The sequence below is a fragment of the Euprymna scolopes genome, chromosome 8, assembly GCF_053919585.1.
Source record: "Euprymna scolopes isolate OS-2025 chromosome 8, ASM5391958v1, whole genome shotgun sequence".
Taxonomy (NCBI): domain Eukaryota; kingdom Metazoa; phylum Mollusca; class Cephalopoda; order Sepiida; family Sepiolidae; genus Euprymna; species Euprymna scolopes.
Genome location: NC_136489.1, coordinates 42,778,711 through 42,795,348, shown reverse-complemented (window position 1 = coordinate 42,795,348; position 16,638 = coordinate 42,778,711). Strand labels below are relative to the sequence as shown.

Sequence of the window (16,638 nt, the reverse complement as noted above, 5' to 3'; positions counted from 1 at the left end):
CAAAGCATCAAATATGTCCTCAAATACGTGAATAAAGGATGTGATCAAGCAGTGTTTGAACTACAAAGAACTGATGGAGCAGCTAACCAACAAGGCCAAGTACAAAGTCACATTGTGGATGAGATCCAGCAGTTCCAGAATGCAAGGTATGTCGGCAATTCAGAAGCGGCCTGGAGGATATTGGAACATCCCATCCATGAACATTTCCCCCCAATTGTACAACTTTCTGTTCATCTTGAAAATGGGCAGCGTGTCATGTTCTCAGCTGATACTGCTCTGGAACGAGCCCAAGGTCCACCGCCTGCCACAACTTTGACAGCATTTTTTCAACTCTGCCATGAAGATGACTTTGCAAGGGGTCTCAAATACGTAGAAGTCCCTGAGTTTTACACTTGGAACAAATCGACAAAGAAATGGATGAGAAGAATGCGTGGGGTACAAGTTGAAGGTACTGAAAATGATGATGTATGGAAGGCACCATGCATTGGGAGAATCTACACGATTAGTCCAAAAGCAGGGGAGTGTTATTTCTTACGCCTGTTGCTCAATGAGGTTGCTGGTCCAACTTCATTTCAAAATTTGCGAGCATACAATTGTCAGGTGTTTGAAACATACAGAGCAGCGTGCCTTGCTCGAGGCCTTCTAGAAAATGACCATCACTTGCATCAAGCAGTAGGAGAGGCAAGTGCCACTCAATCACCTTCAAATTTGCGAAGCCTATTTGTGATAATTTTAACAGCCTGTGAGCCAAGAAATCCTCTTGAGATCTGGATGGCTTTTCGTGATGTAATATCTGAAGACATTCTTCACAGATACAGGCAAGAAGTTAACAATCCAGAAGCAGATTTTAATGAGGACATCTACAATAAAACTCTTTGTCTAATTGAAGAAAAAGTTCTCCTTATGTGCGGTCAACCATTGGCAAGCTATGGATTACCTGCACCAACGCAAGGGAGAGATGAAAGACTCGCGAGAGAGTATCAACGTGAAGTTACTTATAATCTTGAAGAACTTTCCCTACAAGCAGAAAATATGCAAGAAAAACTGACCGATTCTCAAAGAGAAGTTTACAATTCATTCATGGCAATGTTGGAAGCACAAGGTGAAATGAACAAAAACATGATGTTTCTTGATGCTCCAGGTGGTACGGGCAAGACTTTTGTAATCAATTTGATCCTTGCAAAGATTAGATCCATGAGAAAGATTGTGCTTGCAACAGCATTCAGTGGCATTGCTGCTACTCTACTACAAGGTGGCCGCACTCTTCACAGCACTTTTAAAGTACCCTTGGATACTCATCGAATGGATCAGCCAGTTTGCAAAATTACTGGTAACTCAGCCTTGGCAAATGTAATTAGACACACCTCTGCAATCATTGTAGACGAAGCCCCAATGACGCACAAGAGTGCTTATGAAGCAATTGACCGAACACTGCAAGACATCACAGGAAACAAGAATCCCATGGGTGGCATTCCAACCTTATTTTGCGGTGATTTCCGTCAAATCCTCCCAGTGGTTAAAAATGGCACAAGGGCTAACATTGTCAATGCAAGTTTGAAACAATCCTATCTCTGGAGGCACGTTATAGTAAAGAGACTGACTACTAATATGAGAGCCTATATCTCTGATAACACAGCTGCAGCAGACTTCTCAAAATTGCTTCTCCAAATCGGTAATGGTCAGTTTCCTATCACTTCTTCACCTGACACAATTAAGATTCCAACTGCGCTTGGTAAATGTGTCGGTAATCAGAAGCAACTGAAAGACAAAGTGTACCCAGACCTGCAAAACAATGGAAAATCACCGGATTGGCTTGCTGAGAGGGCTATTATTTCGCCATTAAACAGCAATGTGAATCATTTGAACAATTCAATAATGGATGAATTTCCAGGAGACATAAAGCAATACAAGTCAGTTGATTCGGCTACTAATGAATATGAAGCTGTTCACTACCCTGTGGAGTTTTTAAACTCTTTGGAGATATCTGGAATGCCTCCACACATTTTAAATCTCAAAATTGGATCGCCAATCATGATTCTTCGATCCTTGGAACCGCCAAAAACAACAAACGGAACCAGATGTGTTATCACCAGATTGCACACCAATGTACTTGAGGCCACCATTTCCTGTGGTCCCTACAAAGGTGAAACCGTTCTACTGCCAAGGATCCCCTTAGTTCCATCGGACTCAGAACTTCCATTTAAATTCCGGAGACTCCAATTTCCTGTGAAGGTGTGTTTTGCAATGAGCATAAACAAAAGTCAAGGTCAGACATTTAACACCATTGGCGTAGACTTGACATCAGACTGCTTCAGTCACGGTATGTTCTACGTCTCCATCAGCTGGACAGGAAGTTCAGAAAAACTCTACATTCTGGCTCCAAATCAAAGCAGCAGAAATGTAGTTTACCCTGAGGCTCTTCAGTGAAAAGTTCGAGAAATGGATATGAGGAAAAACTGACATGATCTGATTGTGGTAAGTTTTTAGTATTGAATGTGCAAGATAAAATTTAAGCAAGAGTTGAAAATTACTTCAATGAAAAATTTACTATGTAACATCAAGTAACCTTCCTTTTTGATGAAAATGTTTTGTGAAGTTCCTGATTGAATTTCAGTCACTACAAGAGGTAGTTAAAATGTTAATCACCTTATGCAATCGTTGCTCTTACAACATCAACTTACTGGAAAGGTGCCCACAGATTTTGGTACCCGAGTGCGCAACAAAGCTCCGTGCGAAGCACGGGTATCTTTGCTAGTATATATATATATAAACAAAAAAACACGATATGATTTGGGAATCTTGGGTAGGACAGTCTTCTCTGGTATGCTTGAGGTATTGTGGTGAATGAGAACTTCAGCTATGATCACGCATAAACTAACAAAGGTACAGTGATGAGGATGACCATAGACCCCCCCCCCCCTTCCCAGTTTTTGAGTGGCCTTGTGCCTAATTTTTTGTTTATTTCTGTTTTGGTTGTAAACTTTCAAAGTGAATAAAAAAAATATAACTCAAAGTGTAGTACCTGTTCTAATGCTGCACTACACTTTTTTGGTCTTGATTAATGAAGGAGAAATCCCTCATGACTGATACATTTTTTATTTTTGTTTCTAACCAGAGTGCCTCTTTTTTGGGAGCTGATTTCCCTCACATTAAAAACCGACCTTGTGTCTAACTCTGCCCTCATGGGGAGGCAAGTAAACAAGAAAAAAAAATAGGATATTGAAAATAAATCTTTTGAATATAAATATATAGGATAGTTAAGATTTAATATAAAATATCTCTCTCTCTCAATATATATATATATATATATGTGTGTGTATAAGATGAGAACCTGTTGGTGCAAGGTTCAAAGTATACGGTGGATGGTGTATAATTTTCTAAACATATTTATGGGATATTTTTGGTTTTTTTACCATGAAAAGTAGTGTAAAGCCATATCTTGCATCACTTGTTTTATCCTTTTATATAGCCATACAAAAATGTTTGTTAAATCCTGATCATAACTAAAACCTGCAAATAATTTTAATATTGTTGATTTTAATTTCGTTATGGTTTTTACTTTTACATAATAATAAAAACAACCTAAACTAAAATGTTAGTATAATAGATGTTAGTTTTTGCATTTGTCAGATTAAAAACATTTTGGTTCTTGTCCAAAATTCTTCCTATATTAAACAAAAATAAAGAAAAATGAATATATACACCTGTGATGAAATGAAAATGTCATATTCCAAAAAATCACATTAATTGATCAAGTAGTTTTATTTTTAAATAAGAAAATACGATTTTATGAGTAAAGGATGAGCATCTGTCTTGTCAACCATTTTGAAAACAGTCTTTAAAAAAAAAAGAATGGAGATAACACAATAATTTAAATTTGCGAGATTTAATATTGTAAAGCATACAAATTATTATTAATCACTTAAAAATTAATTTTTTTATATAAAAATAAACCTACTTGGTCCATTTGCATAATTTTTGGAATATGATATTTTTGTTTTGTCATGGGTACATACATCATGCAGATTTTTCTTTACTTTTTTTATTAAAAAAAATTTTTTTTAATAAAGGGAGACTTCTGGACACGAACCAACATTTTTAATGTGGAGTAATATATTTTATATCATTGTAATCTGATCGTTTTTTTTTTTCTTTGTTTTTTTTTCCAGCTTGTACGAACAACAGCAGATTTATTCCGAATTGTTCCATTTTTAGTATTTATTGTGGTTCCATTTATGGAGTTTCTTCTGCCGGTGGCTTTGAAACTCTTTCCAAACATGTTGCCAAGTACTTTTGCAGTCAAACACAAAGAGGTTAGTATGCTTAAAATTCACAAGCACCAATATAATTTTTATCTATTTTAATTAAAAAAAATAGGAGATTTGCTCATTTTTTTTTTGTTTTTTTGGTTTTTTTTATACTATAGCTTAATTTATTTTTCTTGTTTGTAGTGAAAAGCTGAGAATGTTTTCACTTTGTTTTGAAATTTATTTATTTCTTATATTGAGCTTATATTAACCATATTTATTTCATAATTATCAACTATATTGAGCTTATATTAACCATATTTCATAATTATCAACTATATTGAGCTTATATTAACCATATTTATTTCATAATTATCAACTATATTGAGCTTATATTAACCATATTTATTTCATAATTATCAACTATATTGAGCTTATATTAACCATATTTATTTCATAATTATCAACTATATTGAGCTTATATTAACCATATTTATTTCATAATTATCAACCATATTGAGCTTATATTAACCATGTTCATTTCATAATTATCAACTATTAACAGGACTCTGTGGAAATTCCACAGGGCTTTCATCTGTTTGTGTAATTTACTGTTTGTTATGAGGTAGCTGATATACCTATTTCAGGAATAATGGACATAACCCAGCCAATAAATACTGTTACATCAAAAAACGTATCTGTAATTTGATTGACCCCCACCTTTTCTTTTCTACAGCCTCTCTCACAGTCATTATGTTAGTCTCCATCGTTTTTTTTGTTTTTTTTCAACTATATATTAATACGATAGCATGTGTGTTATTTTGTGTATCACGCTTACATCTTTTTTGCTTCTGAGTGTCTATTGTTTAATTGTTATGGCCTTCCATTTCTTCCATTGCTTGTAATAAATAATTTTACCAAGAATTCTTCCTAAGTTTTGGTTTTCGTATCGATTATAGCTGAAGGAACTCGAGTTATATAAGAACAAAGAATTAATAAAACATGTTTAGAAACACTTTAACAAAAGTTAAAAACATTTAATTTTCCAAAAAGAGACACAAATTAAATGGATTGTTCTTAATCTGCAGAGTTTCGAAAGAAATACTTTCCTTCTCATCAGAGGGTAGGAATTAGCAAAATGCAGAATCAGATTTTGCTTGCAAAGTATTTAATGAAACTGCAAGTGAGCCATAGAGCTTACTTATATATATATATATATATATATATATGTATATATATATTTTTTTTTTTCATAAGTTTTGGTTCTGGTTCTGATTCAAGCTGATGCACCAAAGTCATATGGATATATATATATATATATATATATATATATATATATATATATATATATATATATATAATTTTTTTTTTTCTTTTTTTTTTTTAAATCACAACTTCATAAAATATAAGAATCAGTAGAAAATTGACTCTATCATAATATATACAAAATCTGCATGAATATATATATATATATATATTGGGTTGAATATAAAGTGTAATCAATAGAAAATTGACTCTATAAAAACATGAAATCTGCATAAATTAAAATGTCATATTTAAGCATATTTTATGACCAGGCTACATCAGGCATCCGTGCTAGCTTAGATAAATACTTTTGCAGTTTCAACAAAAGAGCTACAATAATATCAGGGCGTCTCAATTTACATTGAGCATCTACAGAATGCCAACATCAATGTATTGCATATGAAAGAGTTCGCTGTGGAATTTCCACGTGTCCTGCTAGTAACGTTATTATTATAACATGGTTTCTTCAGAACTGTCTGATCTATTTTCTGCTACCTTCCCCCAGCTCATTTGGCCTTATTGGCTTGATGGTCGCCATCACTTTGCTGTTTTGATACCTCCTTGTAACACAGCTTTTTATTCCATTAGCTTCTTTTTAAGAACCGCAAGCTTGTGGAACTCTCATCCTGCTGACTGTTTTCATATAGCTTTGTATTTTCCAGACTAAGGCTAGTAGGCATCTTTTACCATAGCTTTCATTCTTATTAGCTTCTTACATCAAGTAGTTTCATGTATTATCTGAAGTGATTTCTATAATAAAAAAGTTGTGGGTGGCAATTACTGGCAGTTATGACCCCAAAATCATGACGTGTACTTCTGCGACATACTTTTGTTGATACACTTATTAATTATACCACGGTCATAACACTGTTGATGTAAATAAAAAAGTAGATTATGTCTTTGTGTCTAAATATTTAACCACTAAAATTTTAAACTACTGGACACATAACATTGAAATAGTAATCATACACCAAGGATGGTTTGACGGGTAAAATCTTTGTTTGGATGGATGAATAATGCATACAGAAATATATCGGCAAGTTAAAATGTAAAATGTTCGTGTCAACATTTCTTTTAGTTTGTGCATGTGTTCAACATAAACAAGTTCCTGATAAACCGCGCCCTTAAGTAAGACACTTTATCTGATCTCCATTACTAACGATTATTACGATATTGTCCCATTGATTACTGTACACGCAATAACCCTTATCCCCGAGTGGGCTCCGAGCCTTGATAAGTGGTGACTTCCATGTAAAAAAAAAAAAAAAAAAAAAAAAAAGTGTAAACTAATCATAGCTAAAAGTAGTTTAATTTTATAACTTATCCATCTGTCCGGTTAGCTCAAATGCAGCTGGAGTGTTAAATGTTTTGGTTTGAATTCTAGCTGATGGCACCCAGGTCATTTGTTTTTTTACTTTTAAAATCAGTACTATATATATATATATATATATATATATATATATATATATATATATATATATATATTCAACAGAGAATGTTTTGTCATAATAAATATTAAATCTGCATCAATTAAAATATATGAAGCGTATTTTGTGACTGACAAGGTCAGGTTTGATAATATTAAGGAAGTAGACATTTTAGCTCGGTAAAAACAAGCAAAAAGTATAGTTTGTTTACTTAAAAAGTGATTTTATGCCAAATTGACCATTAAATATGATCAAATTCATGTTTTTTTTTGTTTTTTTTTTGTTTTTTTGCATTAAATAATAATTCTTAACTGCATTGAATGTATATCATAATAGTTTACTGCACCTTATTGTAACAAAGGTCTATACAAAATTTCAACCAGATCAGCCTAGTAGTTTCTGAAAAAAAGTCTGACAAACAAAAAAGAAATTCAATATAGAAAATTGACTTTCATAAAAATAATTATCAACATCCACTAAATATTCTTTAATAAAGAAAAAGAAACAAAATTATAACAAAGATTCTCATTTGGAATTTTTGAAACGAGGAGTGATAATTTTAATGATTCAAACTATAGTTCGAAATTCCATGTAGATTCCCAAGTTTGGAAAGATGCACTTGAAAAAAGTCTGAGGTTACATCGATTGAAACGTAAAAATAACGACCGCAATGAGAATAGTAGCCCAAATAATTTGACTTATACAATACCTATAGAGAGGCTTGGTCACATCTTTGAAAACATAATTAGGTAAGTTTAATTTGAAAATTTAGAAAATCGAATTTTATGTAATTTTTTATTAAATGATTAAAATCATTTCAATTTTCAAATTAAACTCTAGTAATGTTTTCAAAGACGTGACTAAATTTCTCTATTCCAAATTTGTGCCAATCAAGCAACGTACATCAATTCAGACTTTAATACAAACAGCAACATCAAATGTATATCTTTTCTCTCTTGATGAGGGTTTGATCCGCTGGGCTAATATCACCAATAAAATTAAGAAAAAAAAAAAAGTAATACTAAATCTCTTAATAATTTGTCTTTTAACGAAAGTCTCAGAAAAAAAATGCTTTGATTTAATAAATTATCAAACATTCAGTTTCTAAATTTTCAAATCATACCTATGTTACTTGAGTATTTTACTTAACACTTACATCTGGAACAGAACCTTGTATTGCAGGAATCACTGGGTTTCTAACAGTATTTTGTATGTTTTTTTCATTTTTAAGTTATTGTCTGCAGCAACTTCCAATGTTTAGGTGTCAGTCACGGACATTTTTCTTGTTCTCACCTTACTACACTATATTTAATCCACACTTTGTTATGACAGAGTAGAAGTTTTTAGTAATTTGCACTTGTATTTTTTGTGTTGCTTGCACTGAGGATTTAACCTCCAGAAGGATGGCACTTACAACTAAATATTACCTAGTACTTTATCTGTTACATCATAAATAACACTCATGAGAATAATAATCTGAATAATCCAAATATTATACAAAGACAAATCTACTTGATAGTGATTTTTGGTGTATGATATTTTCTTTGGCTCAAGTACGTATACTATATATATATATATATATAGTCAGTAATTTATAAAATATATATGGCGATTAAGCTACACTGAATATTCCGCGTTTCATCCACTCTAGGATTCTTCAGGCTTATGCGCATAAGCCTGAAGAATCCTATAATATTTTTTTTTTTTTTTTTTTTTTTTTTTTTTTTTTTATTATTACTCACATGACAACAAAAACTTAGGGAAATGAATGCCAACAGAAACAAGATATAATATTATTTAACCTACTTTTCCTTATCAGTAGATTACTAAACAGAGTAGAACAAATATCTCGGCAAAAAAAAACGTAGGTTGGCAATAAAACCCATTGTAAATTTAATCTTTATTTTCGATAACTGTAATAAAATTTCAGTATTGTTGAAGTATCTGTCTTGAGTTAAAAATGGTGTTAAGTGGATTTAAGTTGCCATTTGAACTTTGACATTTTCAGTTTTTTATAATACTAGCATTTTAGCCCGGCATTGCCTGGGTGTTTGAATGTGTATGTTGAGCAAAAAAAAAAAAAAAAAAAAAGTGGTGGTAGGAAGGCAGGCTCAAACCCATACCTCGAAGAAGGAAAAGAACAGGAAAAAAACCTGATATCTTTGCTAATACGACCACCGCAAAACCGGAAGTGACGTAGGTTTAAAGTAAGACTAGACGATCGAAAAGAGGAGATGACTTTCGATAGTATCGGCGAAAAAAGCGACCCCTCCCTGTAGAAAAGTGCCCAGTTGAAAGTGAAGATATTAATGTTTTTAGCCAATTTTTCGATATTTGTCGTCTGAAAGATCAAACTTCAAAACAATACTGATCTTGGTAAAATCCGTCGCCTCTGTCGAAAGTTTTAGGCAGACATGCAAACATACATACATACATACATTTATATATTGGTAACTAAAAATTTTCGACCCAAACAGATTAAAAAGCTTGCCCTATTTCTGAATACCCTTTATGTAAAATTTCAAATGTTTAGACCAGAAATTGTCTGAGTAATTTGCTAGAGACCGCAGAGGTCAAATTTTTAAAAACTTTGACCTCTATTATGACCCCCCCCTGAACATTTATTGTTTTGGGCTCAAATCAAGTTATTAAGTTAGATCCATGTCTAAAGAAACTATCTATGTAAAATTTCAATTGTTTATACCCAAAATTGGCGGAGGAGTTTGGTAGAGTTCTCAAAGGTCCAATCGTTGAACTTTGACCCCTTAACAGCCAAATTTTTGTCCGAAAATAGATTACAAAGATTTTCCTAAATCTCAGTACCCTGTATATCAAATTTCGAGTCTGTAGACTGAAAATTGATAGTTATTGCGTAGGGAAATATACAGACATACACACAGTTGTATTTGGCCTTTTTCAAAACATAAGAATGCTTTGAAAAAAATTTTTTTTTTTTTTATCTTCTTAGCCAGCTGGAAAGCAGGCTAGCGGAACTGTTCCACAGGCGAGCACTTCTAGGAATTTATTCATGGAACTTGCATTTAGATTTAGGCATAGAGAGTGAGGGAAATAGTTAATAATGGTTTTAGGTAGATGAGTGTTTTTTTTTTTTTTTTTTTTAATGCAAAAAAAAAACCGCACATACACATATGCATGAAGTTGTCATGATTTTATTAATGTAGAAAATTTGTCTTCCAATAGTTTATTTAATGTTAATAAAACAACTAGTTGCCTGTGTGCCTAGTGTTGGTTGCTCCGCATATCAGATTCAGTGAATTTCTGCATTAATTAGGAGAGAATGCACTTTAATCCCCCCCACACACACACACCTTACTGATACCATAAGAGTCCTTTCACTGCATCGACTGGTGTATTTACTGTGAGTCACATTTGATGGATTAAGTGTTGACCTTTACTTTGGTGACTTGTTTGTAATGTTGTTGAGAGAATATTGCCTTGTGATGTAAGTTTGCATATGTAATTGATGTCATCTTCCCGGTCAGTTGGTGTCGCCACTATTAGTATTTCTAACTACTTGCATCAAGTGGCTTCATACCTTGTCTGCAGCAACTTTCATAAAAAAATTAAAAAAATAATAAGACTAGTGGAAAGTCGGTTGTAAAATACGCTTAAATATGATATTTTAATTTGTTCAGATTTCATATATATTAGTCGTGATTTTAAAAGTAAAAAAAAAAAAAATATTTTTGTGCCATCAGCTAGAATCAAAACCGAAGGCAAAACTATCATTACCACGGTACCAACACAACACACATATGAACTGATTAGAAAATAAACTAAAATGAATGTATAAAATAACAATTTTTTTCAATTTTGACTGTAAAAACTATTTTAACCGGCTAAAGTACACATAAAAGAACGGCTAAAGTACGCATAAAAGAACGGCTAAAGTACACATAAAAGAACGGCTAAAGTACACATAAAAGAACGGCTAAAGTACACATAAAAGAACGGTCCTCAAAAATCCAATCATTTGAGGCCCCTGCGACTTTTAGTTTCGGAAGAGATAGTTTGAAAATATGGAGACACAGACAGACATATTGAATTTTATAAATTGGATTATTGGAAAGTAACTCCCTATTATTAAGTGGTTGTAATTCATTACTAAAATGAATATAATAATAAAAAAAATATAGCATGAGGTTTTATTTAGAATTCAATATTTGTGTTAACACTCAACACTAGCTTTTCAAGACTCCTGGGAACTGCATTAACTAATTTCACAAGGAACTTTTCTTTTTTTTTTTACTAATGAGTTGATGCTTATCTAGATTATGAAGATTTTAAGATTATGGTTCACGAGTTACATAGTTTAACAGATGAATGGTGATGAAATACAATGGCAAGTTGAATCTCCTACGAATCTATCAGCACAAAAAATTTCAACCAAGTAAACATTGGATGTTTCAGAAAACGTTTTTCTGGCACTATTGTTGTTGTTTGTCTTGTTATTGCTGGACCAGGAGTTTCACACATGTGCACATGTAAACTGTTGTTTCCTTGAAAGATTATTTAAAATTTCTGTGATTGAAAGACGTATTTTGACAATTAATTCCCAAAACTCAATACCATCCTAAGACTGTCAGTAAACTAACTGAATATATTAACCGCTATGTCTGCTTCTTTGCCCCAGTCATGGCCACACATTGATTAACAATCCTATTTCTGCTGCTTTTGTGTACCTTGGTGAACAACTTCCTCTCCATTGTCTTTCTATTAAGCTCACTTCCTATACCTTTGTTCTGCTGATCAGCTTATTTCCTTTTTTGTTTAAGTTTTCTTCCTTTTTTTTTTCTCTTAACATTTTCTTTGAATGGGAGGGGCATAGTATCACACCCTTAAACTTCTCTAAATTTCACCCAAATTACACCTGATGCTCTCCCCTTACTTATACACATGCACACATGTATATATCGTGACTCGTACACTGTTAATTTCCCTGACAATTGTACATTATCATAGTACTATGCACACTTTTAATAAGTACACCTGAGAGTGTTGTGGCCATTCTCCAGCCATCTATTTAAAACTGTATATAGCTATGGTGCAACCACAGTTAGAATTCACATCATCAGCCTATAACTTGTGCCCTCTTGATGTATATACTCCTGACAAACCTGTTTAGCAACAAAGTCCCACCTCTTCACTATATAGATCCCTAGATGCCGGAAATCCTATTCTAATAGCTTCTTTTCTCAGACTGCTAGATTTTTTAATTTCCTTCCTGCTTCTCTGACTGTACTGACATGCAGAAGTTTAAATGCAATGTAAACCAGCCTCTTGCTCCTTTCCTTACATAATCCGCTGTAAACATGGTCTCAAATAGTAGTCCCTTACATCCACCTGTCAATATAAATAATAATAAAAAATGTTTTAGTAGATGAGTATGAGAATCGAACCCGTACCCTTGAGTTGGAAATTAATGTGTGAAAAAAAAAAAAAGTGCAATGTTACCATTGGGCCACCGCGACATACAACGTAGACATGTTTGAATTTATTTATCTAACTATAACTATAAAAACAGGCGTGCGTAATAAAAGTTAACTTTGCTGCTTCCATTTGACCTAATTAAGAAGGTCAAATAGAAGTCACACAGCGTCAGCGTCTGAGTTTGTTTATCGAAATTTGACTGTCTGGACGTTTTTCCTGGTGCAATGCCGCGAACATGTCCGTTTGAGTTTAGTTTCACTTTATTTATACTAAAAAGCCCAATCAACACGCGAGAAGCCAAAATAGCAATAATTTTGTAAAAATTGACGTAAATAAATCTATACGCTACGCGGTTTCCTAATTCCTAGATATTATTATATAGGACCTATATACACAGTTTTAAGCGATAGTAACGACCCCGGGAGCGTGTGCGAGAAAAGCCTTTTGAAGACATACACACATTTTGCCTTTTATATATATAGATAAATAGAAAAAAGGGTTTTTAATATGAATATCAAGACACACAAAAAAAAATTTTCTAGAAGCATAGATATATGTAAAAAAAACATACCAGTTGTTGTTACCTGACATGGACTTCTATTATTGTACCTAATAGAATAAATCTATTTTATGTCTGGGCATTGTTTTCTACTTGATTATATAGCATAATAATAATGGGGGAAAGGTATGAACTTAGTATTTCACTCTAGCTATGGATGAAATAGCAGCTTGTGATCACTTAACCGATTGATTTAAAACAGATATTGTGTTTCAGCTTTATATAACTCTGAAGGGGTTAATCTGCCATAAAACAAACTTTATTAAAAGAACTTCTGTAATGTAATGGAAGTAACATTAGAAAAGATCAAAGTTAATCTCTTGTAGTGATGTGAAAAATAGTGGGCCAAACAGAAGTCTGTCCAGTTTTCTTTGGTTAGTAAACATGTTTTTGGAGGATTTCTTTTCTCCGTCAATGATGTTGAGGAATACTAATAATGTGTTATCTTCTGCAGTTAGTTGAAGCTGCGAATACACTTTGCTGTTTACTTGTCAACTTACTATCAGTTGGTGCTACCCAGCACGGACTCCTATTATTGCACCTCACGAAATAAATCTATTTTATATTTGTGTATTGTTTTCCAATTGATGATACAACAGTTATTAAGTTATAAGTAAACATACTTTTATAAAATGTTTTTATTTAGCTCAGCTGACAGGACTAGTTTATTTGATCCATCCGTATGTATAAAAATTTTCTTTTCATAAATTCTTGTTGAGTCACCATTCATTTTTTAAATGTATCAATTTAACAATAAGTTTATAGAAATTTGTTTGAATTATCTTTTTTTTTTCCCCTTCCAGCAAGAGAAATTGAAGAAACAACTCAAAGTTAAGCTGGAAATGGCCAAATTTCTCCAAGACACAATCCTGGAAAGTGCTTTGCGCAGCAAAAAGAAACAAAAGAAAGAAGACATGGTCACAGAATTTTCCAATTTTATGAATCAGGTAGAACACTAATTTTTTTTTTTTTTTTTTTTTTTTTTGTGTTTAAAATCGAATTTAATTTTTGTTTATTTTTCCTTGTGAATTAATCTGAACCTTACATTCCATCAAATATAAGTTTTTAAAAATCGATATTGTTTTTATTTAAATACTTGTATTTCTTAAAAAAAAATATATATATTGTTTAATTATTGAATAATTGCTGAATATTTAGCCCCATAAATGAAGTCCTGGTTGATATCTTTTCCTATCTCTTACATAGTCTAGTCCCCCCCCCCCTCGTTTCTTAGATGGGTTGCCCCTCATTCACCCACCTCCCCACTCCCACTGGCTCTTAGATGCCCCCCCCCTTCCCGTCTTAAGAGGGAATGCTTTCATAAACGATTTTAATCGACTTTTTCAAATTCACTCATCTTAATTTTCTAACTCATTACATGCCTGACAAAGACTCATGAGGGTCAATAACATTTTCAGGTATGGTGAGTTCCTGTTAACACTTGAGCAACACATTAACTCATTAGATCACTAACTCGAAAAGAATTGATTACAAAAACAAACAGGAATTGTCACTGTTTTTTAAGCAAATATGCATCAAAGAAAAGATACTGATCCAATATACAAAATTATGATAGCGCACATTCTTTTGGACCTATTCGTACCAGTTTACGTTAAGTATCATATAAACTCTGCCTATAGATAAACATTGTCTTCATGCATGAGTTTATATCAAGTCAGTTTATACATAAGATTACTCAAAATGTGTGCAGATAAAAGTGTCTCACTGTTACGTGCAAAGGTGATTGGCTGCATTGACTAGCATTTTTTTATTTTTGTATCAACTACAACTAACTAGCTGTACATTCAACTACTGTATTTTTTGTTCAAGCAAGGCATTTATGAGCTTGTTTACAGAGGGAATCAAGTTAGAGTGAGCAATCGTTGTTATCGTTAAGAAATTTTAAAAAAAATGTTTTTCATTTTCAAGATGAAATTTTAAACCTGCAAAAACTTTTGCATCAACTTAATTTATATAACTCTGTGGACCTTGCTTGAATCTTGTCTTTGATGATTAGACGATTACATCTTTTAAAAAAAGATGACGGGCAAACTAATATATATATATATATATATTAATTTTATTTATACAAACATTAATGACTACATATGTGCATACATGTTTCTGTAATCACCCACGTTGGGGGATTACGTCTTCAGGCCAAGAACCACCTTCAAAAAGTTCTTGGCCTGAAGACGTAATCCCCCAACGTGGGTGATTACAGAAACATGTATGCACATATGTAGCCATTAATGTTTGTATAAATAAAATTAATATACCTGCTCTGTTCACTCATTGAGCACTATTTTGGTAGACACATGTTGTTTCATTGGATGTACTTCTAGGAAACTAAACTCTACTGGCTATATATATATATATATATATATATATAAATGTAAATGTTGGTTCGTTCTAAACGAATAAAACCATATTTCTACGTTACCAATTTATTTGAAATTTTCAGGCAACCCATTTTTAGAGTCGAGGTATGTTTTTATGTTATTAAAATAAATTTACCTCGCGAATTATTAAAATTAAAATATTAAATAAAATAAATATATTTTTTTAACCGTTACTGCGAATCTGTTCTGTTGATAAAACTGAACTTCCGGTTCGATTCATTTCACAGCCACAAATTGACGAAAGATTTCATTTTCTGTTAATTCGATAAGTAAAAAAAAAAAAAAAAAAATATATAATTCATTTGTTTATCTTCCAAATTTTTTAATTTACACATTTTTTCTTTATTATATAAGGCCAAAAAAAAAGTTTTTCGCTTGCTTTTTGAGGTTTTTTTTTTTTGTTTTTCGATATAAGATTGATTGGTAAAGTACAGTTTATTTTTGTCCGCGCTATTTTTTAAATCGTATTTCTAGCACCCTCCCCACCCCATGTTAAGAATGGCTTTTTAAATATTAACGTTATTATTAAAACAGGGATCAATAATAGAATAATAACGTTATTTAGAAAGCCATTCTTAACATGGGGAGGACGTTTTGTTACTATTCTATACTTTCACCTAACAATTTAATCACCAAAAGATGGTACTTATGCAGAGAAGATACTGTGCTGAAATAATGCTATTAAAAAAAACATAATTCATTTGTTTATCTTCCAAATTTTTTAATTTACACATTTTTTCTTTATTATATAAGGCCAAAAAAAGGTTGGTCGCTTGCTTTTTGAGTTTTTTTTTTGTTTTTCGATATAAGATTGATTCGTAAAGTACATTTTTTTTTTTTGTCCGCGCTATTTTTTAACTCGTATTTCCAGGCAATTAGTTTTGTTTTTTATTCAATTGTAAGGTTAAAATACACCCTCCCCTCCCCATGTTAAGAATGGCTTTTTAAATATTAACGTTATTATTACAACACGGATTACTCTCTGCATGAGTACTGTACTTTCACCTAACAATTTAATAAACAAAACATGATACTTTTGCAGAGAAGGTACCATGCTGAAATAACGCTATTAAGAAAGCCATTCTTAACATGGGAAAGGGAGAGTGTTCTGTAACTATTTTATATTTTCACCTAACAATTTAATAAACAAAAGATAGTACTTATGCAGAGAAGGTACCGTGCTGAAATAATACCGTTATTTAAAACGCTATTCTTAACATGGGGAGGGAGTTTTGCATCTATTCTAA

General features: G+C 32.3%; 1 protein-coding gene across 2 annotated transcripts in view; it reads left to right on the top strand.

Annotated features, from left to right (window-relative positions):
- The window catches only part of LOC145283531 (mitochondrial proton/calcium exchanger protein-like), a 133,528-nt gene that overhangs the window by 85,178 nt on the left and 31,712 nt on the right, over nt 1–16,638 (top strand). For both annotated transcript variants that reach the window (XM_080132403.1, XM_080132402.1), the window contains exons 4-5: nt 4,170–4,313; nt 13,793–13,936. In XM_080132403.1, coding sequence (XP_079988529.1) covers nt 4,170–4,313; nt 13,793–13,936 — 288 coding nt within the window. The remainder of the gene's footprint in view (nt 1–4,169; nt 4,314–13,792; nt 13,937–16,638) is intronic.